Source organism: Leptinotarsa decemlineata, unplaced genomic scaffold, assembly GCF_025532065.1.
Source record: "Leptinotarsa decemlineata unplaced genomic scaffold, Ldec_3_MD MMD2_tig00000199_RagTag_RagTag, whole genome shotgun sequence".
NCBI lineage: Eukaryota > Metazoa > Arthropoda > Insecta > Coleoptera > Chrysomelidae > Leptinotarsa > Leptinotarsa decemlineata.
The window spans coordinates 14,037,535-14,065,082 of NW_027412544.1; the positions used below are offsets into that span (position 1 = coordinate 14,037,535).

Consider the following 27,548-nt stretch of genomic DNA (forward strand, 5'->3'; position numbering starts at 1 on the left):
TTCTGCCAGCACATGCATTAACTCAAAATAGACTAAATTGCACTTCACTCAAAATAGACTAAATTGCACTTAACTCAAAATAGACTAAATTGCACTTTGCGCAAGGGTAAATGATCTACACAGAAAGTGTCCTTGTAGTAGGACACTTTCTTTGGAAACATCACAGTGATTTTACTCAAACTTTGTTGCACTATTATTCTTGCTCTTTTAAATATTATGAAAATTCCAGTTTGTCAATAATCCACATTGCAGGAATTGTCAATTTTCAGCAGTGAACATATAAATTATATTTTTTATCACGTTTTATCTATTGAAGAAAACTGCTCTACTGATGACACCACAGTTATAATATAACACAGTTTCAATCAAATAACTTTAAAATAAACTGGGAAAAAATCCGAAAATAACTGAACCCTTTTCACTGATGAATTTAAAATGAAGATTATTTTTGATAAAGAAAGAACAGTGACTCTAATTGAAAAGTGACATGTTTCCGTTATTATTGAACAAAATATTTTCTTAGATTAATTTGCCATAAATACTAACAAATTCCACATATTTTGAGCCAGCCATGTATCATATGACTACTTACAAAGGTAAATGCCGAAGTACTTTCAAATTCCGCCACCACCATGCCCCTTCCCCTGGGGTTGAGTGCCCTGAGATAGAAGTTCCAGTTAATACAGTCAATATGTGCAGAAGCTAGAATCTCATCTGAAAGTTACTTCTTTGCATGATCTACACATTTTTGTATTGAGTTAATTGTGTGGAATTAATTGCTTTCTTCCTTTCCTTGGAAGATTCCCACATTTTTTTTTGTATATAAAAATGTAAAAGTAGAAAGTCAAAACCTTTACAAAAAATTCAGATTTGATTTTTCATTTATATTTCATTCTATAATAGAAATTGTTCTAAAATATATTAATCTAAACTGATCAATGATCTACATTCTGCTGTGTAGTTTCTTGGAATAACATTTTTAGTTAGCTCTACAAATTTTTTCAAAGGACAGAGTACTTCGCACCCTTTTATTTGTTTCTCTTCAATAGTTCCAGGCTCTGTCGAATATAGGACCTGAAATAATTAAATAAGTGAATATAATTTCCTCTCTGCATTTAGACTCTATTCCTAATATTTTATTTAAATATGTAAATGACACGGGTTTTGAAAATGAGTATTTGGCTATGGGAAGTCGTAATGAAATATATCACAGTGTCCTTCCTTTTTCAAGGACTAGGCATATATATCATTGATAGAAAGATATGTTTTCAGCATCTCTGCCAAAGAGTGAGTAGGTATACATTAAGGAAAATACTTATCCAAGTAATACTTTATTATGAGGATTCCACTAGAGAATTTAGAAAACAGCAACACACGTTTCGCTATACAATGTCTTTATCAAGCTTTTTTAGTATAAAAACGTGTGATAAAGCTATTGTATAGCGAAACACGTCTTGCGGTTTTGTAAACTAGTGGAAATTTCACAATAAAGTAAACTGCTCTAACGATGACACCTCAGTTACAGTATAACACAGTTTCAATCAAATAAATCGAAAAGTAACTGAAAAAAAATCCGAAAATAACATCTTTTAATGATTAATTTACAATGAAGATTATTTTTGATGAATAAAGAACAGTGACCCTAATTCACAGGTGACAGGTTTCCATTATTCACAATAAATACGATATGGATTTTCATCAAGTATCTGCCAGTTCCATCACATATAGAATATACTTGAAAATTGAATCGACATTACAAAAAGGGGTTTAACACGTAGAGTGCCATGGTGGGTCAACGATGTCCACCAGCTGAGGGGAAAAAATAAATCTACACTGGCCGCGGTGGGTCGATATTATCCACCATGCACTTTGTAACTTCTGGCCTCGGTGGGCTTGCGTCGTCCACCAGAGCCATGATAAATATGCAGGGAACCAACTAAGATGCTTTTAGCAAGATTTCGTCGTATTTGGTTTTTATTGTCAACATTGTCCACCAGAGTCAAAATATCAGTACCAAATAATTTAGAAATTTGAGGTAACTGTAACTAGTTTTTGAGCGTCAATAATCAAATAGCTCTTACAACAAATATCATAAAAACAAAAAGCTAACTAAAAATGTTCATTTATTTTAATTTCGAACTGCGTATTTCGAAAAAACATTCTAAGCAAACATGTTTGTTGCACGCTTCACAACGATATTTTGTCTTCTTTGTTTTATTCTTTGCTGAATTTCTTCCCATTTCCGTGACGTTTTTTTGATAACAGTGAGAACACAATTGTCTTTTATCGGCTTCAAATAACTTGTGATCAGTATCAAAATCGGGCAATATGGCACGTTTTAGGAGACCTGCAAATTTGTGATAATATCATTATAAATGTAGATAAATCACTAAGAGGGAAATATCTCCTAACCTTTTATAACCTCCTCTCGGAATTTAGTTATAGACATTTTATTGTTTGTGACCCGCTGATGAAGCCAATGAGAATTGACAATTGCTGCACCACCTACTAACTCTGTGGCAAGTTTCCGGTACCATTTGACACCACGCCTAAGCGATGAGTTATAGGCCTTCATTTGGTCTGAAAATTTCAATAGTTAACGAAATATAATTTATAGATATGACTTACCCGAAATGTCAATGTAGCTTTTATGTTTATTGTACTCAATGACAAACTTAGGCTTCATAATGTCTCCTCGTCGTTTATGTACAGTCACCATTTCCGGTACATACTTTGTAGTCAACATCAGGACATCTCGTTTATCTTTCCACTTTTCAACAAAAATTCCGTTTACTTTTTTTTGAAATAGCTTCACCCTTTTTAAGTTTTTTATTGATAACATCTTTAGGATTGTTCTTTCTATTGCTGCGTAGTGTACCTAATATGTAAGTTTTATTTATCAACACAAACTGTACGTCCTTTACCAAGTAATTCCTTGGTCAAATCAGTAACGACTTCTGTTGGAACAATTTGATTTTCGACTTCATTTCTTTCCTGTTCACAATAGACTTTCAAATCATATAAATATCCGCCCTCTAGACATAATTTGAATAATTTTATGCCGAATTTGTACCTTTTATTGCTAATGTATTGTTTAAATTTTATTCGCCCCTTGAAGGGAACCAGGGTTTCATCGATGCACAGAAACTCTCCTGGTATTATCGGCATTTGAAATTTTTTTCTAAGTTTCGATAAAAGTGGACTTATTTTATGCAGCCTGTCGTCGTTCTCTAAAACAGCTTCGTTGTTAGCAAAATGCCAGGTTTTTAGAAGTAATTGGAAACGGTTTCTTGGCATTACCTGTGAAAGTCCATTTGTATAAATGAAGTTTTTTGACCAGTATGAAGATATTGAAGTCAAGGATATAAGTCCCAACCACAAAATACATCCTACAAATTTTTCCATCTCATCTTGTGTGGTGTCTTTCCAATTTTGTATGCGAGATTTCGGCCGTCCCCTGATTTTCTCTTGTGCAGCATATCGATTCGTTTCAGTTACGAATAACTCAAATATATCTTCAGAAATTACATATTTATAAAAGTCATGTGGGGTTTTTTGATAATCATCATATAAAAAATGATGAATTCCTGGATTGTTTTCAGAGAATATGAAGTGTTTCATATTATTTCCGATAACGGGTCCCCAATCCACCCTGCCTAACACTTCTTCAACTGGCAAATTTTCTTCAGAATCAGATTCGAAAAACACCGTGTTCTGCATAATTACTTCCTCAATAGTTCTCCCAATTTCATTCTCATTCTCATATACTTTAGGATCAAAGTTATTAGGTTCATTACCAGGAGTAATTTGAAGTTTTACTTCTAATGGTCTTCGCACTGCTTCAAATGTCTGGGGCTGGAAACTAGTGGATGCCATGTCCTTGCTTTGAACTGCTCGCCGACATTTTTTTGGTACTACGAACTCATCGGAGTCAGAATCTGAGTCACTTGGTTCATACTCGGAAACATCTGGTGAAAAATCCGACTCATCAGATAGCGCATCATTCCACAATTTTCTAAGTTTTTCCTGATCTTTTTCGTAAGACATTTTTTTTAATCCACCAAACTTACTTATACCAAACAATTACAACTTGTATATGCATATAATACGACTTATTGCAACGACTACGCCGCCTAAACTAAGCAAGAATTGACGTGAATACACCAGCTGATGTCGCCCACGCATGCCCACCGTGGCCATATTGAAAGTTCGAGTGGTTAAGGCCGCGGTGGGTCAATGGTGTCCACCAATTTTTTTATCGCATTTTTACAAAAATAAATGAATTTTGGGGTAACTATTTGAGTTTTCTTTACGTATATGCATTTTAACATTTATACCTGAAAAAAAAATTGTGGCCAGTAGGGACTGCTAAACGGTCTTCTCGTGGTGGCACTCTACGTGTTAAGAATAATTCTAGAATTCTTTCTATGAATTTTTCTGGGAATTCTCACTTTCCACAATCTGGAAAAATTAAAATATCGAACAGACCCGAAGATCATTTGGTGATCGAAACACGTGTCGAGGTATTAAAATAACGGTTTGGTGTTGGGAAAAAACTCCAGTAATATTACTACACCAAAGTTTTCAAACAATGCATCACAAATACATTGATAATGTCTTTACTCTTCGGTATAAGTGTCATAGTGATCTGAATGCTTTTTTGAATCACGTAAAAGAACAAGAACGGACAACAGAGTTCACAACAGGGATTGAAAAAAATGGTCAACTTCTTTTCCTAGATTTTATGTTGAAAAAGTGGTTAGATTATATTGATACGAATGTTTAAAGAAAATGCTTAGTTACTACCTTCACTACACATTAAATCATCACCTCAATGTTGAAAAAGGTGTCATAAACTAACTCTATGACAAAGCAAACATGGTTTGCAATACAGCGGAAAAATTTGATAAAGAAGTGTCATTGATGAAATATGTTTTAAAACACTTTCAATGCGGAAAGCGCACCTGTTAAAACACTTTCAATGCGGAAAGCGCACCTGTGCATCTTAGTTAGGTATAGATACATGCGGATGGCGCACTTGAGCGTCCTGAGTCCTGTAAATTATAATGAATTCGTAGAAAATTCCGCACTTACGACTAGGTTGTAAAATTTTTTCCGCATATTTAGACATATGCGGAGTAGATTCCTACAATATTCGTTTGCTAGTAGTTTACAGCATCTAATACGTTCTATTTGTGCACTGTGCTTATTTTTTGTGTTCTTTCTTTGAAAAGGTTTACCTAAATGTACCAGGACTCTCAGGGTATAGGTAGACATAAAAGTAAAATAATTACTATTAAAAATCATAAAAAACCTTACCGTTGAGGAAGTGATGGAATTTCTTTATAATTCAGATGAAGATCTTTTCGAAAGTGAAGAAATGGTAGAAAATCATGAAACGGATGACTGTGAGTAGAACATTCAGGGGTTTATTTATTTTAGTATAGTTCACATGTACTTTTTTTTATAACATTTTTCAGCCCTGTTCAAAAATTACGACCAAGGTGTCATTCGATTCGTATTTTTGCCTAGAAAGTTTAAGGAAAGGTCCAAAAACGCGCCGATAAAAATTACAAAAGTTATAAACAATTAAGTGAAAAAAAAAATGGGTCAATGAATTTGCGTAAAAAAAGTCCCGACTCCCGAAACTGTATCTTGATTATTTATAATTTTTACAGAGCCCTGAAAATAGAGCCAAAAGCGGGTAGTCTGACTTCCGCGCGCCTTTCGTCACTTTGACATAAAAACAAAAAAAAATATTTAAACATATCAAATGTAAATATTAAGGAATGAAAAAATTCATGTAATGTTGGGATACATCAATAAACAGTAATCCGCCATCAAAAAATTTTTATCCCAATTTTAACGTTAATTATAAATTTGTTAATTAACAACTTTTTCTGAATTGAAAGTTAATATAAAAATCCCTATAATTATTAAACTAAAACCCTGGCATTATTTTTCCTTTGGTGAAGTTATCCTTAATAGGAAAAAAAATAGATTACCGTTGCCAAAATAAAAAAATTGTTATTGTCTATTTTTTTATTGACAATTGAAAATTATAATTTCATAAAAAATACATAACAAAACTTTTTTTTCTAATTTTTTATTGTTTCAATGTCTCATGGCTAAAAACTGATTAATAATAATTTTTTAAAATTTTTTACAGCTATTGTTAATAAATTTATTATATACAAATACATTGTTTATAAGCAATTCGAATTTTTTTTGCATTATGTTAATTGAAAAAAATCATGATTTTTAGAAAAAAAAATGGTTTCTTAAAAAAAATTCTTTGTTGCCAAAAAATGCGTTTGTTAATTAACAATAGTTTTTTGCTACTAAATATTAAAATCAAGGAACCGTTTTTTTAAAATCATAAATTCTATTGTTCTTTGAGGTTTTGAAAAAACTTTTTTTTATTCTTTATTTAATTGTTTATTCAATTTTTTTTGTTATAAACAAATTATTATTATTATTTTTAATTTATTCTATTTTTTATAAAACTTTTAATATTGTGATACCTTGATACTTGTCTTTTTCATTCGCTCCTTCGCTTTTATAATTATAATAACTTTCATATTATTACAGTTATGATAAATATGCTTCAAGTCTTTTGTTCAGTATGAATTTATTAACAATTTAAGCCTTTTACTAAAGTTGTCCTATTATTTATTGAATTATTGATCGTTATTTATGAAAAAAAAGAAAATTTTTCAAGTCTTTTCAACATGTTATGTAACAATAAATCATAAGGATTTTATCACTTGCACTTTTAGTAGTTGTAGGATCATTAACATTCACTTATTGTCATATTTGTATGGAGTTTAAGAAAATTAAATAAAGCAATCAGTCATTCTGTTAATTTAATTTTAATGAGTTTACTCATTAACCTTCTTTAAATTTCCGATGCTCACAAGGAGTGAAGGAGCGAATGGAAAAGACAAGTATCAAGGTATCACAATATTAAAAGTTTTATAAAAAATAGAATAAATAAAAAAACACATAGTTACTTTTATTATAAAACAAAGTATTGAAAAAAATAAAATAAAAAAAAATTGTTTAAAACAATTTTTTTTAAATAAACAATAAAAAAAAGTTTTTTCAAAACCTTAAAGAACAATAGAATTTATGATTTAAAAAAAACGGTTCCTTAATTTCAATATTTAGTTGCAAAAAAAGATTGTTAATTAACAAACGCATTTTTTAGCAACGAAAAAATTTTTGTAAGAAACCATTTTTTTTGTAAAAATCATGATTTTTTTCAATTAACATAATGCAAAAAAATTTTTCGAATTGCTTATAAACAATGTATTTGTTTATAATAAATTTATTAACAATAGCTGTAAAAAAAATATTAATCAGTTTTTAGCCATGAGACATTGAAAAAATAAAAAATTAGAAAAAAAATGTATTTTTTAAAAAATTATAATTTTCAATTGTTAATAAAAAAATAGAAAATAACAATTTTTTTTATTTTGGCAACGGTAATCTATTTTTTTGCCTATTAAGGATAACTTCACCAAAGGAAAAAATGCCAGGGTTTTAGTTTAATAATTATAGGGATTTTTATATTAACTTTCAATTCAGAAAAAGTTATTAATTAGCAAATTTATAATTGACGTTAAAATTGGGATAAAAATTTTTTGATTGCGGATTATTGTTATTGATGTATCCCAACATTACATGAATTTTTTCATTCCTTAATATTTACATTTAATATGTTTAAATAATTTTTTTTTGTTTTTATGTCAGAGTGAATTATGATGAAAATTGAAATGAAGTAAGTAATTTATATACACAAAAAAAATAATTGTGCAATAAATGTTCGAATTGGAGTCCTTCCATTTCGAGACAAATAATGGGACAATAAGATGGTGTGCAAGATCACCAGATCTCACTATTTTGGACTATTTTCTATGGGGACATTAAAAAATGGGGTTCACGCTAGCAGAGAGATAGAAAATGTGGAAGACTCCAGATTGAGGATTATGAATGATTCAGCAACAATGCAGCAAATAAGTGTATTAAGGGCAATAAATAATATGAAAAACCGAATTTAAAAATGTCTCAAAATGGAAGGATTCCAATTCGACCATTTATTACGCCAATAATTTTTTGGGCACCTATATAAATTACCTCATTTCAATTTTCATCACAATTATAGTGTTCGTTTCGGATGTTATTATTGCTATCATTTCTTTTTCTGCTTATTAAAACACATATTTTTGATGTAGATATGTTTCAAATAATCATAAAATGTTTTCTTATTCGAAATTCATTGTAGAAAACGCTCAGAGCAATGGAAAACACTCTCAAAAAACTCTACGGTACATAAAGAGACGTGAAAGTTGCTATTATGTTTTTATTCAACTCAGTCAACCAATTTCCAGGGCCGTAATTTAAAAGGGAATAATTCACACAATTATTAGCGAATATCACCGAAACATCTCGAAATATAAAATTGAATTCAATTTCTCAGTATGAAGTGAACAATCCAAAAACTACAACAAAAAATACAGGTCCGTATTTAAAAATTCAAAGATGGGGGTGGCCCAAGTCAGATGACACCCTGTATAAAAGATTCATGGATATATTCTGAGAGCCCAAATCAAGTGCCAATGTGGACAGATTTTCAATATGTCTGCGAATAAAGAAGATATAGCCAAAAGTATAATTTGGGATTTTTTGGTTTTTCCTGTATATCATCAGAATCAAAAGAGCTATATTCGATATCTTTACATCATTGAATAGGTCTCTGAAATACACAACTTTGCCATAATTCAACCGACACTCTATCTCTTATCGTTTATGAGATCCCCATGTACAGAAACGAATTAGAATAGCCCTGTATATTTCGAGTGAATATAAATGTGAAATGGTTGGGGTTGAAAATGAAAGAAAACAGCTGAACCTTTTACCGGTAAATGCTTATTTACTATTTAGAAGATATGGTAATAGACGAAATTTATCATTCTATAATTTTCGACTAGCAATAATTGAAAAATTATTGCAGGAAAAATTAGTTGAACCTACCGCAGAAGTTTCACAACATTTACCATCTAAAATAGGCATAACGAATGAAAAAGAAACCACTCCAAGAAAAAAGTGTAGTATGTGTCGTCAAAAAAACATCTGAAAGACACAATTCATCATTGTTTGATGTGTCCACAAAAACCAGGGTTATGTCTTGAGCCATGTTTTCAAGAATATCATAGTTGAGCGTACCGTGAATTGTTTTTGTGTGTTTTTTCTCGTGCTTTGTTTTGTTAAATATCACATCTTTCCGTTTTTCGTCCAGAAATAAAACTTTTTTTTTATTAATGATTTTTAACTTTTAAACTTCAAAAATTTTCAAAACTGCAATTCAAAATGTTAGACGCACAAGTGTGCTTTCCGCAAATAACCAGAAAATGTTCGTAATATGCGGAGAGCACTCAAGTGCGCTTTACAAAAAGAACATGAGCAAACACTAAACAAGGTTTGATTACGATCAAGAAATCATGATGTTACATATAAGGAACTTTTTTGATAAGACTGGGATCAAATATTTATTCCTCACTGTACGTTACCATATTTATTACTGCCGCAGGGAATGCATATCCAGATTCATTTGTTAACTTTACAATAAATTCAACAGAAAACAGTCATTTACAGAATCATTCTTTAGAGTCGTAAGAGGCTGTAGAGAATCAATCATTCCTCAGAGCCGTAGGGGCATAGTTTCTAAATGCACAAAATGGAAGTTGTAATTACATCAGTTCGAACTTCCATTGTCTAATATAATATAAATTGATTTGAAATCCCTGAAATAATCTGTCAAAAAAATTAAAAAGATTAACCATAAAATAACAAATTCATTAAAAAAAAACTGAAATTACAAAGAAATAACATACAAGCAACAACCAAAAAAAAATTAGAAATATTAATAAAAGCTGAAAATAAAAAAAAATTAATGTTATTAACAAAAAATGAAAAATAAAAATTAAAAGATTCCAAACCAAGTTACGTCACGACGTTTCGATTGTTAGTATCCAAAATCGTCTTCGGGTGATATTGGACTTATTCCTCCGAGGTCTGACTATTTATAGGTCATTCGAGTGCTTTCACCTATCCCCTCTTCCCTCTCTCCGCTTCATTGGTTTTAGCAGGAGATGATCGTTGGGCGGGAGTTGGTCGTTTTTCGCTTGATTAGAGGTTTCCATATGTTACGTATCTCTACGCTACCTTGACTAAAAGCGTTGTTGGACAACATATACGCGGCTTCTTTGCATTTTCTTCTAAACCAGTGTTCCTCTTTGGGGATGATTTCAGCTTGGGCCCACTCGATGGTATATTGATGAGTCTAAACATGCTCTGCTATTCCGGTTTGCTGGTTTCTCCTCGCTGTGTGTGTTTCTTGTGCTCATCAATGCGCATCAATGCGATCTTTCAATGGTCTCCTAATTTCACCGATGTATGATTCTCCGCATTCGCAGGGGATCCGGTAAATGTAATTTTTGGAATCGCAGTCCGCGTTTGGTGGCCTGGTTTTCGTGAGGCTGCTACGGATAGTATTCCCAGATCTGAAGCAGGTCCTGATGTTATACTTGGACCCAATCCTTCTTATCCTTTCCGATAATCCTCTGATGTAGGGAAGTGCAAGTACTGGTTGTGGCGGCTTCTCTTCCTTGTGGAGCTCTTGCTGTCTTCTAGCTAAAGCCTGTTCTACCATCACTCTGGAGTAACCATTCCGTTAAAGGTCATTTTTGATGATGCCTTCTCCTTTTTGAGACCTTCCTTTGTATTACAGAGCCCGAAAGCACGGTCTAGTAGAGTCTTGATGATTACTCTCTTAGTCGTTTGATGGTGGTTGGATTTCTGGTTCAGATACTGTGCTGTGTCAGTGGGTTTTCGATATACAGATGTTTTCCATTTAGTGTCGGTCCTATTCATCTATACGTCTAAGAAAGGCAATTCGTTGTGGACTTCCTTCTCCATTGTGAAAGTGATGGAAGGACTTATGTTGTTGAAGTGCTTCAGGAAAATGTCTAGTTCTGCATTTCCATGGTTCCATATTATGAAGGTGTCGTCTACTTATCTCAAACAGACTCGGGGCTTCTTGTGGGCTTCTTCAATGGACAGAGTTTCAAACCACTCTATATATATATTGGCTATAACCGGTTATAGCCAATATATATGAAGTGGATACCCTGCGAGTGCGCGGAGAAACCAGCAAAACTGGAATAGCAGAGCATGTTTGGACTTATCAACATAATATCAAGTGGGTTCAAGCTGAAATCATCCACATAGAGGAACACTGGTTTAGAAGAAAATTAAAAAAAAAGTGCGTATATGTTGCCCAGCAACGCATTTAGTCATGCTAGTGTGGAGATAGGTAACATATGGAAACCTCTAATCAAGCGAAAAACGACCAACTCCCGCCAAACGGTCATCTTCCACTAAAACCAATGAAGCTACAGAATTGACTTTGTAAAATACATTGTTTCATTCGAAACTTTGATTTTGGCATAGTCATTAATATGGAAACACAGTTGACATCAGAGGTTAATATGTGAAGGTATAAAAATAAAGTAATGTGTTCACTTACTTTGACTGCAAATTCGTCAGTTTCTTTCAGGAAGTGTAGTTCAAATATGACCGTTGAGCTATAATTAGGAAATTCTGATACATCCCAGCCTAAAGATGTCAGGATGTTGATGATGTTGTTTTCATGACCACTGTAGAGAAAAATTTTTCGATTTTCGGCACTCAATCTATTTCGAGTTTTAGCAAGAATATTTTCTAGAACTCTCTGTAAACTTCTCCCTGGAATGTTGAGATGAGGAATCAATGATAAAATATTGAAAAGTGGCAAATCGTTTGAAACATAAATTTTACTGGTGTATTATTCAAACTCTCACGTTCTCTTTAATCAAGTTATTGTCACAAAGAAATAAAATTGGATCATTCATATACCACATCAATTCTAATTTAACGAATGTAATCTGGCCAAAAACATAGAGAGCGACAGAAAGTGATCTGGCGTTAAAATCTGCTTTTCGAAAAATTTCATGTATTATTATCTATAGGAAAATTATTAATGAAAACACACTAAAGTGATTACCAACTTCGGATGTAGAAAGGTTGTTAGTAAAATGAAAAGCTGGTCTAGGAAACAGTCAGACTAAGATTTATGGTATGATCTGAGGATCATGTTCATGTTCTCTATCACCCTACTTTGGATGGCCTTTGCTTTCTGGTCAAGCGTATTTTGCCACAGGGGAGATCATGTTACTTTTAATTCTGCGCTGTAAAGTGGTGTAAGGTAGGTTCGCCAAATAATGCCCGGTTCCTAATAAGGCCTGTACCCCCTTAATCCCCTGGCAATATGCTACATTTGTAAACCCAGTACAAAACAAACATTGCTTTTTACGATCATTCGTTCACGTGCTTCCATGTCTATACGTTCAATATAATTATGAGGTTAGTATACCATTGAAGCTTATGTATGCGATATTTTTTAATCTGATGGATGTCATTTGAATACTTGATTGTTGTTGTTTTTAAGTATATAGGTACATTACTTTAGGTTTATTGAAACGTTAATAATTCTAATGTCCAAAAACATTGGCCTCTAACATGTTACCTGTCAAATGGAAAACAGTTGAAAACAACTGAAAAATGAGAAGAGTATCTAAAATGAACACTGTTCATTTGGAAACTCAAAAAAAAACAAAGAAAAACAAAGAAAGTTGTTTTGCCTGCAATAAAGATGCTGTTAAGGATATGATACTTTGTGACGACTGTAAACGATATATTCATGAAGAGTGTGTAGCACTTTCGGCAGTTAATAAAGACATAATTTTTATATGTCCAGACTGTTCACAATAACTATTTCAAGTATTATTTGTTACAAAATAAATGTGCTATTTGTCACCCTTGTTTCATTTGATCAATTGTGGCATTTAAAAAGTCGGCTTTATTAGGTACATAGTATTGGCCTAATAAAGAACATAGTGTTCCTAATTAGGCCTAGAAACAACCGATTTTTAAAGACCCAAAAGTAACAACTTATAATAGATTTGAAAAAAATTTATAATTCCATATTAATTTCAAATATGTCATTTATCTTCACATATTCTTGTTTTATTACCAAAAAAAAAACTAACAAATATCAAGTGGGTCTTATTTGGTATACTTCGCTTATACAAAGTATACTGTTACTGACAGATTTTTCTAATTTTGAGCTCGAAAGTAAAAAACTTAATTTTTGGTTTAATCATATCGTCACGTTGCGTCGGATGGTTAAAAGTAGTGGAAATTTAATCGTGATAGTCCTATTTTCACTATCTTTACTGTAAATAACAGTTCTGTGCGCATTTTTAGAATTCAAAGTCAATATAATCTACCTCTAGACACAGTAGTATTGAAAGAACGCAGTTATATCCCGAAAAAAATGGTTAAAAAATATGTAGGTACTCTTCGTGAATGAGAACTGTCAGACCAAAATATCTTGTCAAAATCCACCAGAGAATGGAAGAAAACCTCATTCTTTCAGTTTACTTATCGTATGACGTCATATTGACGCAGGCGGCCATTAGTTTCAGAATTGAATCAGTTAATAGTAAGTAATCACCCAAACAAATTAAAATTTCTGAATGAATTTTTTTTACAAAATTATTTGGCGAAATGTTGAAACTCAAAGACTTCCTAAAATTTTGGGGTTGTTGTTGCCCTCGCTTGTGGGTGGAAGTGATAGCGGGATGGAAACTATCGTAAAAGATGTCCACCTCCAATATAAAATTCTTGCATTTTCCTAAAATCTTGACGTAGTTTCTGATAACATTTCCGTTTAGCTTCCCTGTATATTTGTACTTTGTGATATTGGTGTTGTGGTAATCTTTTAAGGTCGGTGTTGATGTTTTATGCTCTAATCGTTCATAATTGCTAGAGATCTCACGATACAAGGTGAGACCTACTTAATCCTTATCTCGCTCAAGCTACGATTTTTGAGAGTTGTCGTTCGTATGGGAGCCACAACTAGTTAACATATTTTCTATTGTAAAATATGTTAACTAGTAAAATATTGTAAAATATTGTAAAATAAGGTTCTCAGGTGAAAGTTTGTTACTCTAATCACCTTGGTTACAACAGAAAATTGAATAATAAGTAATGAAAAGACTATTATTTATTAAAACATTTCTTACCGCCATTCAGTTTCCTCAGAAGTGGTGTGGAGTTCTCCAATCGGTATCTTTTTCTGGCAATTTCACCTACTTCACCTGGAAAAACAGACTTTGACCATTCGGGTAGTGGCAAGTTCATAGTATTTTCCGCTGTCAGAGTTTGGAAGATACCGAAGACGTCGCTGGTACTTGTGATTGATTTTCCTGTATGAGTAGACAAGTATGTCAATAAATTTTCTTTGCTTTTCATATAATTTTGAACTTCTTGAGAATTCAACACTCTTTGTAGTTCTTCATAATAGGCTGGGCAATAAGAATTCGGCCTCCTCAAAAACTGAAAGAAATTTATATTCAATTGCTTTTCGAGTTTGAAAGCCATGGATTTTTGGAATTTCTTCCTGACGTTTCGCTGGCGCGAGTGGCTAGCTTCTTCAGAGGTTTAACCATCATGGCTTGCTGTCCGATGACTTCGAAGCCTAAAAGGTAGTCATCGGACAGCAAGTCATGATGGTTAAACCTCTGAAGAAGCTAGCCACTCGCGCCAGCGAAACGTCAGGAAGAAATTCCAAAAATCCACGGCTTCCAAACTCGAAAAGCAATGACACTGATATTCAAAAAATGTTCAGTAGGGGAGACTGGGTATAGTTGTCTCACGGGTTGGTTGTCACAGCGGCCAAAATTGGAAAAATTGGACGAACGATAGGGTTTATCGAACAAAATCGAAGGATCGCGAGAGCAATATCTCCATCCTACTCTCATACTGTGTGAGGGAGATACATACATTTGTTGTTTTTTTTTTTCGGACGGTAAAAGTAAATTTTTGTCTACTAGAGTTTTCCGTAGATATATATCATTTTATGTATTTTTGATGTGACATATGTGGTTCATGATATCACTATCCGTTTTTATGAATGAATATCGATTCAGATTTATTTCAAGTCACATGTGACAACCAACACCATATATGTGTGCTGCATTTTTTGTTGGGTTTCTGAGCTTCTGCTACATACAATTTTGTTTGTTTTAGAAAAAGTCATAGAAATGTCATGGCATCGTATGAAAAAGTCTGATCGACTAGTATTACACGCAGTGATACTGCGTGTAATATGGATTGATTATTATCGCACTCTGACACGATTTTGTGAAAAATTCACTGTCGAAGAGATAAGCAACACGGTTTTATTAATACCATCAATAAAAATTGGTTATCAAAGGTATAGGTAAATCTTCACCGACAAATAGAAAAAAGAATTATCAAGATACATACTTATGGCTTTAAGTATTTATTTCGGTTCGTCTTCCAAGGATATTTGACAAAAGCGTTACATTTACCAGGTTACATTTGCCATACCAGTCTACTAGGTTACATTTACCATAATTGTGATTTCGAATATTCACTGAATTTTGGAATAACTAAATATAATTTCGCTAGGATGGGTATTTTTAGTTTACAAGAATTGAGGCCTGATGAATATTTTTGGTATTTTGGTTTACCAGAAGGAAGTTATTTATTTGGAGCAAATATGTTTTTTTCTACAAATGAGATACTTTTTTTTCTGTTTGGATGTAAATAATTACGTATATTATTCCACTTCCAATAAAAATATTCATTTGAATGTTTTTCATACCCCTCAATTACCTATGTGAGTGACTACATGCTCCAGATACTGTGACAACCTTCCCCGGCCCGGGGTTAAGAGACACATTTTTTCTTTCCTATAAGAATTGTTATATTTCCTTCATTGATGATGTTGAAAAAAAAAAGAATACTTTTTTCAAATGAATATAAAAACACTATCTAAAAATATTGATAATTTATTAAAAATGCAAAAGACAAAAAATGTGACTTCCAACCCCCGTCTCCCCTGTGCAAAAGAGATTCTTCCCAATGAACATGAAAGTTTTGAAAGTAACATACTTTGTGTTCTCGAATGGATCATCTTCAATCTTCACATTTTCCGAAGTTGACGGTTTATAAGAAATCTTCAGCATAACACCGTACAAATGTAACGTATTCGAAGGTTCAATTTGAATGGAACGAAAGTTAACTGAAAAGTTTTTCCTTGCTTTCTCATCGTTAAATCAGATGATACTGAAGGAAATGGCGAAAAATTAAAATAAATATCTATCTTGTCCTAGGCATATAAAGCACTTTTGCCCAATTTTAGACCAGTTGCAAACAACGATGTTGAATATATATATATATATATATATATATATATATATATATATATATATATATATATATATATATGTGATAGAATTGAGCAATATTTAATGAAAATCAATATCCTATTCAAGTAACACTTTATTGTGTGAGATGTACTTACATAATCTAAGTTTTCTTCCTTGTAAGCTACAGGAATTGGAAGCCACGCCAAATCCTTTTTCCAAGTTTGTGCAGGTGATGGTTCAAACAATCCTGCTAGAATTAATAAGGCCGTCATTTTAGTTCTATCGAAATCAGTGCTCTGGGCAAGAACAATTTCAGGATAGAATACATCCCCTAGGAAAGAATTATATCTTGCTCGTAGGAACTTGCCTACATTATAAGCTTGTAATTTTCCACTCTAAAAAAGAGAATGATGTGAATTAGTGGCCATATTGAAACCAAGAATCATATAGAGCATGATACAGAATTTATGTCTGAGAGATGTTTGTGGATGTTCCGTTTGAGGCGTTGTCAAAAGTGAATTTTTTGAATTTTGAGAACGGAAAGGGATAACTTTCCAGAACGTTAGCCACGTAAAAAAATTACTGAAAATAGTAAGTTTATTTCATTTTTTTCATTGATTATTTATTTCGTAAGCAAAATTTATGAATTCGAAACGCTACCTACTGATTATTTGGACTTTTCAGTGGTTTATATTACACAGTAACTTTTCGGGTTGAATTTTTCAGTTTTTCCGTTATATGCCTATGTGAATAGAAATGTTCACCGGTTGTCGCATCTGTCTAACCCTGAATATACTTGGATTTTAGTAGAGTGTATGAATCACGGAAGAAAGCCAGTTGCGAACGGATGCATTCTGTATTTTTATAAATTATTTGATTTGTCATAACAGAAATTGAAAAATGTATATTGTATGAATCTGAAAAGTTGAAAATTGTGCATAATTCCGATAATTTCAAACTACACCAATTCACAGAAGAGTCTCGAACTTCTGTAGTAGTAGTCGAATTGCCATATATGACAATAATTCAATCTCGAAACGTTGTCTGACGTTTTGGAGCATTTCTGTAGTTACTTGGTGACAACTTTTCACGCAAGAGGGCGTTAAAATGAAAAGCTACGTAGTGAATATTCATATGAATGAATATATTGAAAAAATACGTTTTAAATGATTTATTGCATTTGGTACTTTTACTATTCAAATTTAAAGAGTGATTTTAGGAGTGATGGGAGTGGAGGTATGACAGTTGGGGTTATGATGGAAAGATGTTCCTTCTGAATCAAAAATTGACCAGTTTTTGGATTTTTCTCTCTTGGAGATATTTGGTCTGTTTCGTTTACGGTGCTTACTGTATATAATTTACAGAAATATTAGAAATCATTGAAAAATATATTATGATGAACCAAGTTGTTTAAATTGGCCTATACCTACTATCAAATGAACCATATACATCTCGAAATATCTGTATTTACATATTATGTAATTCAAACAATTATATGTATTTGTAGCATTCACAAATTTCAAAGAAATCCAAGTCAGAAGCAATGTTTCGTTACGAAATAAATTAAAATTTGTATACTCACGTCGGTAAGTTGACCCCATCCCATAGGCAAAAATGCTTGCAATTTATGAGGATCGTTGGGATAAACATCTTTGTGTTCTGGTGTTCGAGCTCCGTGCCGACTAAACTATAAGGAGAAAAAAAAATCGATAGATTAAAAAATATTGAAGAATCACTGTCACATCCAGATATAAATGAATGGTTCAGGACAATGAAGCAGTAGTACAAATCTCAAATATGAAATGAAACCTTGCCTTGGTTGATTTACCACATGGAAGAAAACAAACAAAACAAAGTGATCACAACGTTTGGCTGCTTGTCAAAGTGTGCTCCTAGATGAAAAGTCTAGATTTTAAGGAAACAATCACCAGTTATATATGCTTCAGTTTCATAAGAATTCTTTAGAATATTGCTGTTAAGTACAACCTCGAAATCGATCAGATGTATGCAGTGTGTGCATTTTTGCAAGGAGAACTCAATGAGATGTTCAATACAAATGAGATGTTCAATAAAACTAAGAACGTTTGTCGTTCAAAAAAAGTATTTTTGGTTGAAGTAAGGTAGCAAGGCTTGGAAAACAAAATTGAACAGGTATTTGAGGGATCTCATATAATCTCAGTTGAAGTTAGACTAAAAAAAATCAATTTTCAATATGTTAGACATGGCTAAGACCAAATCTACCCAAACAATCATACTACTAACTCACTATTTTAATGTTATTCAATTTTATGATATTCGATTGATATTTTTTCAGCAGAATTTTTAGCTAGTATAGAAGTGTCAAGTTTCCTTTCATACATTATTTTAATATACCCCTTTTAATTTATTATTTTATTATTCTTGAACACTAAAATAGTTTAGATGAAATTGATGATTTATTTTTCATGTAGAAATAAAGACAAAGAAGATATTTTCGCTGTTTTCTAGTCGTGCATTCTACAAGTAGGCAAATTGTTTTCGAAATTATTACTGATGGATTCAATTCAATATTCAGATAATTTTATTAGAAAACTCAATGAATATAGATATTTGTTCATTATATCTTTCAACTGTTCTTTGAACTTCATCAGGAAAGAAATACACGAATTCACTTTCCAGAGTGAAAATTATTGATAAAAATAAATCGACCTTGAGAAGAAATATCTAAGTGAATATACAAATAAATATTGATTACTTACTACATGCAAGAGTACAATAGAGTCATTTTCACTTGCTGCATAAGAACAAACAAAAACTGAAAGAAGGAATATAATTTTCATTTTAGAAACTCCACTTTGTTATAGTGTTCAAGAAATATTTATATGACTGACGGTCGTAGATTCTTTTATTCTAATCATCAATTGCCATATCTAATTGGAATAATCAGTTGTTGTTATTCCCATTTATCATTTACTGTCATGTTATTTCGTTTAACCATATTATGTAATTTCTTGAAATGCATAATGTTTTCCGAAAACAACTAGATGAGGAATTTGAAAAAGACCGAGAGACTTGACAATTTGAGGTATTTTTAGACATTTCGTGAGGTGAATATTTGTCATTATTTGTCACATTATCTATGTTGTTGAAATAAATGTCAAAGTTCTGTTGAATATTTATTGGATCCCAATCTGACAACTGACTGACACTGAAAGTTACGGAATTGAAATATCCCAAAATAGTATAAGAATAGCTTCGAATATTTTGCTGAAGTGTAACAAAGTTTGAATATATCGACTCTATTCGCTGAAAAATTCATAAATATTGGACATATACCACAATAATGAAGAAAAACTTTTATGAATTGAAGGGGTTATATTTTTAGGAGTGATTAATTTTTTTGGGAAAAAAAGTTTTTGGCTTTCTACTACTTCCCCCTTTTTTTGTATCAGATGGAGTAGTAGAAAGCCAAAAACTTTCTTTCCTGAAAAAATTAATCACTCCTAAAAATATAACCCCTTTTTTTTTGTATCAGATGGAGTAGTGGAAAGCCAAAAACTTTCTTTCCTAAAAAAATTAATCACCCCTAAAAATATAACCCCTTCAATTCAAATAAGATTCCTTTCGGCTGGGATTAAATCAAATAGGTGAATGAATGTCATTACGATTTCATCGATAACATAAGCAGATCAAGCTTATTCCGTGACATTCAAAATCGTAATTCATGAATGAAGTGTGTGTATTTTCTATAATGTTATCCAATTTGGTACTGAAGAGCCTTAGGGCAAGTGTCTTAAGGCGAAACATCGGTGTATACCAGTGAGGGTGACAGTGTTCTATGTGAGTAAAATTTATTACTATTCATTGAAAGTAGAACTCATGTGAATGATATCTGATTCTTATTCCACAACAAATGTTTGAAATACAAACTGAGTAGAGAAAAGTATCTTCTGTATAATTCAGTGTTCATATAGAAATATTTGTTTCGAAAGAATTATTTTCTTTCGTGTAATTAAATGTTTATATGAAAGTAGCTGTTTCAGGAGGACTTTCTTTCAGTTTGTGTCTGAAATTTTCTTCTTTGCATGATCTACACATTCATGTGTAGGACTTTCTTTCAGTCTGTGTCTGAAAGTTTCTTCTTTGCATGACCTACACATTCATGTATAGAGTTTCAAATTGATTACTTCCTTCCTTTCTTTGGAAGATGCTCTCAGCCCCCTTTTTTTGTATCAGATGGAGTAGTAGAAAGCCAAAAACTTTCTTTCCCAAAAAAACTTCTAGTTTTGAATGTGACATAAATTAAAAATGTCAACGTTTTCTATGAAAAAAATAAACATTTAACAAGAGGAAATAACTGAGATGAATTAAACTCAAAAACTGAAATGGTTTGCCATAATAATCCTAACATTGAAACCGATTCAATGATTGTAAAAGCAAGACGTCAACAAAAGGAAGAAAAATATGAATGAAAAACTAAATATTTCTGAGATGTATATTACATTATCGGAAATTCAATTGCTGAATAATATGAGAGTGAAGATGAAAAAAGAAAACTAAGAAGAGTATCTAACTGGTAATGAATATGAAATAATGGAAGCGATATTGATGAGGAGTATGAAGAGTGAAAGTTAATTGATATGATCATAAATGATAAGAAATGATTGCAATAGATAGAATGAAAACAGGCTATCGCGCTATTTATTATTCAGTGTGTTATGGTGTATGTAAACATACAGATCTTTTTATAAAATAAAACACAACTAGAATTCACCATAGATAAATGATAAAACCTACAATTATTTTAAGTTTCAATACTGTATCGAGGAGAGATACATACACACAAGGGCGTCACCAGCTTATGACTTGTAACGTAAAATTTGAACACTTCAGAAACGTTGGCATAATTTTGTTAACCTGGGTATAGATCCCTCAGAGAGAATCGAAATGACCTTACTAAATCAACAAGTAACGCGGTAGATATTTGGAAAAAACATATTTACTAGGGTAAGGAAGGTTGCATGCCGTATGCTAATTCAAAGATTTAATTGATTTAAATATTGGAATTCAAATTTGCGCATGTCCCGACTAACAGAACGGTAAAGAGATCGAGAACGAAGGAGTCGAGAAGATTAGCTGGTACAAAATTTTTCGTTGGTTTATCAAAAGAAGCGAAATCACATTCCTGTACCTGTTGATATGTAAAGGAATTTTGGAGGCTGTTCTGGGAAGAAGGTAGGTTGCATCCTTATCCGTTTTGACAATTATATCGTTGAATCAAAAGTTAAATTCAATTCTTATTTTTGTAGATCTGTCAGGCCTCCATACCTTATCATATCAATAACGCCGTTTTTACATAGAAATTGGTAACACGGAGATTACTATTAATCACAATAATTCATTGGTGCAGTTGGATAGGAAATGATGAATAAATAATTTTCACCTTGGACTTCAATCAGTTGGATCCTAAGGTCAGACTGAATCTATTTTTTATTTCATATGGAAATTGTGCAAGGACGTAGGAGAAATTTTCCCGTGTACCGTTAGAATTCCAGCATATATCCCTTCCTGGATTATTTAATCTTCCCTCCCTGATTTTGCAAAAGGCAAGCTCTGGATTAGAAAAGGTAATCCTAACAAATATTTAGTTCCCACATATACGTACTATTATTGTGACCCTTGGGGTCGTTCGAAAGAAAATAAGTGTTAATTTTGAAGTGTAAGCCAAGGGTAACGTTACTCCGGGTACCGATATTTTTTTATATATTAATTATTAATATACAATTTAATATTTATTGTGGCAATAAACCCGCCTTCTCCGAAAGTCCGTAAAAGTGTTTTTTTATATTTCCCAGTTTAGAGAAAACAAGCTGGGTGGCGCCCATAAAAACAAAAAAAGAAACTAAAAGAATTCTGAATTAGAGAACGGATTTTTCATGACATTTTCCTATATAGACTTGCTCACGACCCAATCACCAGACGAGAGCAACCGGAGCATAAGTATCCCAAGAATTCGAAAATCACGGGATAGACTAAGGGGGGGGGGCAATGGGGCAGTATTATGGAGGATAAAAAATATAAACGCCTGTTACAGTCGAAAGGATGAAGCGTTACATTTTGGAAGTCTTTGCCTCGATGACGATTGTGATAAGATATTGATATCAGTCAATGTATAAAACTTCAGAAGCTCTCGAGAGCACCATTAACTAAATGAAACTTTTAAACACAGTAATAATTATTTATTTTAACAAAAATAATATTTAATCAAAACATAACCTCTGCAGGGATTTTTTGCAAAACTTTCAACCACTTCATCATCAAAATTATTAAGGTTTTTATTTATTATAGCTCTGTACACTCTTCATGGCCAGAGCATTAAAACGATCTTCTGCCATGCAAAACTTTCATTGATGAAAGAGCAAAATGAAATTATGAATGAAATAATGTCGACCTTGAATTAAAGTCGAGATATAGTTTGCATTCGATTGTTTGGAATATCAGATTTACTGAAAAGTAATAACCAGGTATAGATATTGAGGTATATCGTTTCGAGGCAATTCCACTTATCCAATTATCTTGAAATTTGGCAGGGATACATGTCATTCGAGTGACAATGCACAAAATCTGTACTCCACACTCTTAACAAGCAAAAAATAAGTATTAAGACCCATGAATTAAGAAAAATTTCATTTATATCATATAGTGGATTCAGTAGCAATGATTGTTTTAGTTGGTATTTGATTACTATAACTAATTATGTTAAAATACTAAGTTTGTTTTTATTCTACTTGAAATATCTTTACAGTATTTGAAAACTTGTGTGCGTAACAACAGATCAACAATATATTTTCAGTGTTATTTAAATTTCTCTTGTGCCTCAAACCGTTCAGGAAGATACTTAAAAAGTTGTTTATTTGCTTTGTCTCTAATATTGCTGATTATGTTTTTGGCACAGTATTTTTTGACATACTGGTTATAACACGGCATTGTCTGTTTTTAAACCACGTTTTTAAACTACTTGAGTTTTGAATATTGTAATTTTTGTAAAAAGTCAATAACTCATCATCTGCCAAATCTTCCTCGCTTTGTAAAATAACTCTACATTCACGACATTTAAATCGGTTTAAACATTTTTTTACTAAGTAACCAGCAAGGTATATTACTGCGCAGGATTCCACTGTTGCGGAAAAATCATCTATTGTATCTGCAGGTGCATTTGATGTTTCTGATGCTTTACTTGAATTTGAAGACTTCTCCTTCTCCTCGGTGGTCTCTAGAGAACTATCCTCTACTGTATTAAAAATATTTTCATCCTCATCCAATGATCCTGGCAACCGTTTGTGTTGAAGAAATCGTGGGTCGAAATGTCTGCTGCACTTAGTGTTTTTTGGCTCAGACCAGGCAATGTGATGTTGCCTGAAAAAGAAAAAATACTAATTGGTAACTCGATAAAACAACTTGTTAAAGTTTTTATTTTTACAAGATTTTATTTAGTTTCACCTATATCGGTATATTTGACTGTGTGTCTGTAATCAAATCTTGCAAGTTAAATTTGACACACTTTTAATCATCCGATTGATTTGAAATTTGGTAAGTATAGATAATTCCGATTAAAATGCCTTATGGAATTTTTGTTAAAAGAAAACAAAACAAAATGGCGGCTTCATTATTGCAGAAAACTTTTGTGATTATGGTCCAATTCCATTCAAATTTGGTATTAGGGTTTTCAGGGTCGGATATTTTTTATTCAGTTTTACCTGTTTCGGTGTCTGACTGTGTCCACATTCTCCACCTTGTGTGACTTTCATAATAAATATCCATCATTTCGTGTTTTTTCTTTAATAAATTTTAGAGTAGTAAAGTTATTTTCAAAATTCGATATCTCGAAAACGGTTGAATTTAGGAAATGATGTGCAATATCAATTTTGTTCAGAATTTCAATCAGAATGAAAATATGGAATACTACATAAGATGTTCTATTGAAGAAAAAGCAACTTTATTTCTTCAAGACTTCTTGACTTTTCCTGTTAACCTAATTTTCATTTAGTGTGGTAGATTTGGAAACACCTTAAAACTTCTGTATTTTAATATTTTTGGCTAGCTATCTTACTTTAAAAAATAATCGACTGTTTCCATATATATCAGCGACCCTTTATAAAAAAATTGATGCAACAGTCATTGATAATCATCAACTGATAATTATTATTTTTCAATATTCAGCAAAGTGGTGATGGTGATGGTGACAGGCGTGGTTGAAGAACTTGAGCAAGGCAATCAAATTACCCTAAAGCTTTGCGATCTAATCAAAACTGTGCCTTACATGAAATACTGTTAAGAAAATTAGGGATTACAGTTATTTCGTTCATTAAATAAAAACCTATCTGACAAAGTGCCAACAACTAGTAGGTAATGTTCATGGTACTCTGTCAAACTTCCAAACTGTCAAAAACAGCTTTCCAAAAGGGACTGTTTTGGTGGTCCAATTAGATAAGGGTGACAAGAAGAACTATATTTCATTATTCGTTTGCAAAACTTTTACATGAAGATAGTTGTTGAATTTTTCTGTAATATTGATATAAGAGTATGACTCTTGCAGAATAATAGATCCATTGGAAGTTACTATGGTCATTTCTAGTTGAGAGTCCACATTTGTTATAGGCACATTTATTGCCAGACATCTGGAAATGATGATAAAATTGTAAAAGAAACAAAAGGCTAACCTCAATTAGGTAAATTTGCTGATAATCATCACATATTTTGAAATATAAAAATATTTTTTGCAAAATTACCAACACCAACTTGAAAATTAGGTCACTTGTTTTACAAGGGTACTATCCAAAGACCAAAGAAATTAAAATGGCAAATTTTAATGTATAATTTTTCACATTAGGTATGTGGGGAGAGTGCACCAGAAGGTGAAATATTATATGTCCCAAGATTATTTGGAAAAACAATGGCCATTTGATTTCATTTTAGTGACTGCATAATTTATTCAGGTCGTGAATACTTAAATACCTCTTCTCCAAAGTTGCTGCAACATAACCTATAGTGCACCCACTTTCATTTGTTGAATACTTCATTTTGGAAATACATTTGAAGGGATCTAATAACATGAAATTTTAAATATAATTATTGAATATATTTTTACCTTTTTTCGATGTTCTGTCACAACTCACTCACAATTATTGTCTTATAAAAGTATAAATAACACAAACTAATAACTACTAAAAGCACAAATAACACAAACTGATTACAAAGAAAACAATTGTGATTCTGATCTCAGAATCACAAAAATTCACTACTAATAACCTCTTATTATGTTGTAATAGGATTGGTTCGATAATAAAGGTAGAATGAGAGAAAACTAATTTTTTTCGATCTCTATTGAATTTGCTGCTGTCAGCTATCAGCGTTTTGTCGAATTAGAAAAACTAAAACCATGAAAAACTGATTAAAAATACATTTAAACAATGAATAAGAGAACCAAGAATAATTTATTATGGTATCTGAAACTTACCTAAAACCAGGCACATTATTCGTAACTTGTATAACAAATTCTGATAGTTTCGCCCAGAGGATTATAATTTTCTTTCGATTTCTACGGCTATCGCTTACAGACTTGAAGAAAATAATTTTATTTTGTTCTGTCCGAACATTTAGCAAAAACTATTAAAATGATGAACGTTCAGGTAGAGGCATCTAGTCGTATACTTATCAACCTTTCGAAACCTTACATTCCAATGATAGGGGGTAGGAATGACCACATACAGGATGATTCTGCTACAACTTGCCCCCCAAGATCTTCTATAAACGATTGAGTTCGGGTAGGGAAGATTTTTTTTCAAACGGTTTCAAATGACAGGCATGAAACATACCACGTTCTTTTTCCGAATCTAAATATTGCAGAATATATGTAACTGGACTAACCTGCTTTTTTATTCCATAAGGCCCTTCAAACAGGAGTAAAAACTTTTTGGTTTCGGTTTTAATGACAGAAGATAAATTATTTGCCCGCAGCAATACGAGATCACCTGGTTTATATTCTTTGTATGGACGAGATGGATGCCGGAAGCTTCTCCGAGCAGCACGACCCTGTAATGTCTCTTTCGCTAAAATTAGTTTAGTTTGGTGGCTCGCTAACTGGTCCTTGTACAGAAACAGGTACCTAGTAATTTTGGGGGAGTAGAACCAAAATGTAATTCATCCGGACTGTACCCTGTAGATTCGTGAATAAGTGAATTTAAAAATACCGAAAAATTTGACAGTTCAATTGCCCAACGAGTGTGTTGGTCATGGCAATATGTTCGGAATAAGCGACCGAGTTCCCTCATCACTCGTTCGGACGGGTTTGTTTGAGGCCTACGAACCGAAGTGAATATTACTTTTATTCCTAAAGAAGTCATAGTCTCGCGATACTTGACGGCGGTGAATTGGGTACCATGATCATTCAGAAAAGCTTGTACCGTTCCCATTTTAGTAAGATAATCCTTGGTAATGCGATTCAGAATTGCACGCGTAGTAGCTTTTTTCAGGGCGTAAAAAGTGATATATTTTGAAAATACATCCAACAGAACCAAAACGTAAGACACCCCCCACGACTCGTTGGCAGAGGACCGTAAAGGTCTAATGCAACAAGCTCATTTTTTGTCGATGGAATTATTGGAAACAGTTCAGGAGAAGGCAATGTTGAACATTTTGCCCTTTGACAGATTTCACACTGTCGGATCACATTTTTTACGGTTTTATTCATGTTACTCCACCATACTTCGGACCGTAACGCCCGCCAGGTTTTGTAACAACCAAAATGTCCAAACGTAGAGTGGTATGCTTCTACAATTTTTTCAGTTAATATCTCAGGAATACACAAAAGATAATATTCTTCCTGATTTTGACGTGTGTACAGAATATTCTGAAATATCGCAAAACGCATTCCTGTGTCCGGATCAACACCAAGTTTCTTTTTTATGCGATTGAGTTTGGGGTCCTCTTGTTGGTACTTTTCAATATTTTTCAAAACACCCTGTATATTTTTTGGTAATTTCAAAATTGGAAGGATTTTGAATAATTTATCAATTGGTGATGGAGGACGTACAGCCAAATGCAGGGACAATGCATCCGCAACTATGTTGTCGCGCCCAGATATATGCTTGATATCGAAGTCGAACTCCTGGATAGCCAACGCGTATCTAGAAATTGGAGCTGAAAGCAAACGGCATGTCTTTAGGT

At 32.5% G+C, this 27,548-nt stretch overlaps 1 protein-coding gene across 2 annotated transcripts; it reads right to left on the reverse strand.

Moving 5' to 3' along the window:
* Positions 1-869: 869 nt before the first annotated feature.
* Positions 870-25,992, reverse strand: LOC111516727 (venom acid phosphatase Acph-1). 2 transcript variants are annotated; one of them, XM_074172995.1, is made up of 6 exons: positions 25,840-25,992; positions 17,926-18,030; positions 16,499-16,738; positions 14,190-14,502; positions 11,591-11,808; positions 870-1,074 (listed from the first exon to the last, which is right to left on the reverse strand). In XM_074172995.1, exons 2-6 carry the CDS (start codon positions 17,947-17,949, stop codon positions 922-924), a joined length of 948 nt encoding a protein of 315 aa, XP_074029096.1. In that variant the 5' UTR covers positions 17,950-18,030; positions 25,840-25,992; the 3' UTR covers positions 870-921. The 2 variants fall into 2 exon arrangements, with proteins under 2 accessions (XP_074029096.1, XP_074029095.1); XM_074172994.1 differs by lacking the exon at positions 25,840-25,992 and adding an exon at positions 19,082-19,418.
* Between the last annotated feature and the right edge of the window lie 1,556 nt (positions 25,993-27,548).

Excerpts from the sequence above, each read along its gene's own strand:
- LOC111516727 (XM_074172994.1), bottom strand. The coding sequence starts at position 19,162 with ATGAAAATTATATTCCTTCTTTCAGTTTTTGTTTGTTCTTATGCAGCA. Across the intron at positions 18,031-19,081 it reads CTATTGTACTCTTGCATGTA|TTTAGTCGGCACGGAGCTCG; the intron begins GTAAGTAATCAA and ends TTCTCCTTATAG. Across the intron at positions 1,075-11,590 it reads CTGACGAATTTGCAGTCAAA|GTCCTATATTCGACAGAGCC; the intron begins GTAAGTGAACAC and ends TAATTATTTCAG.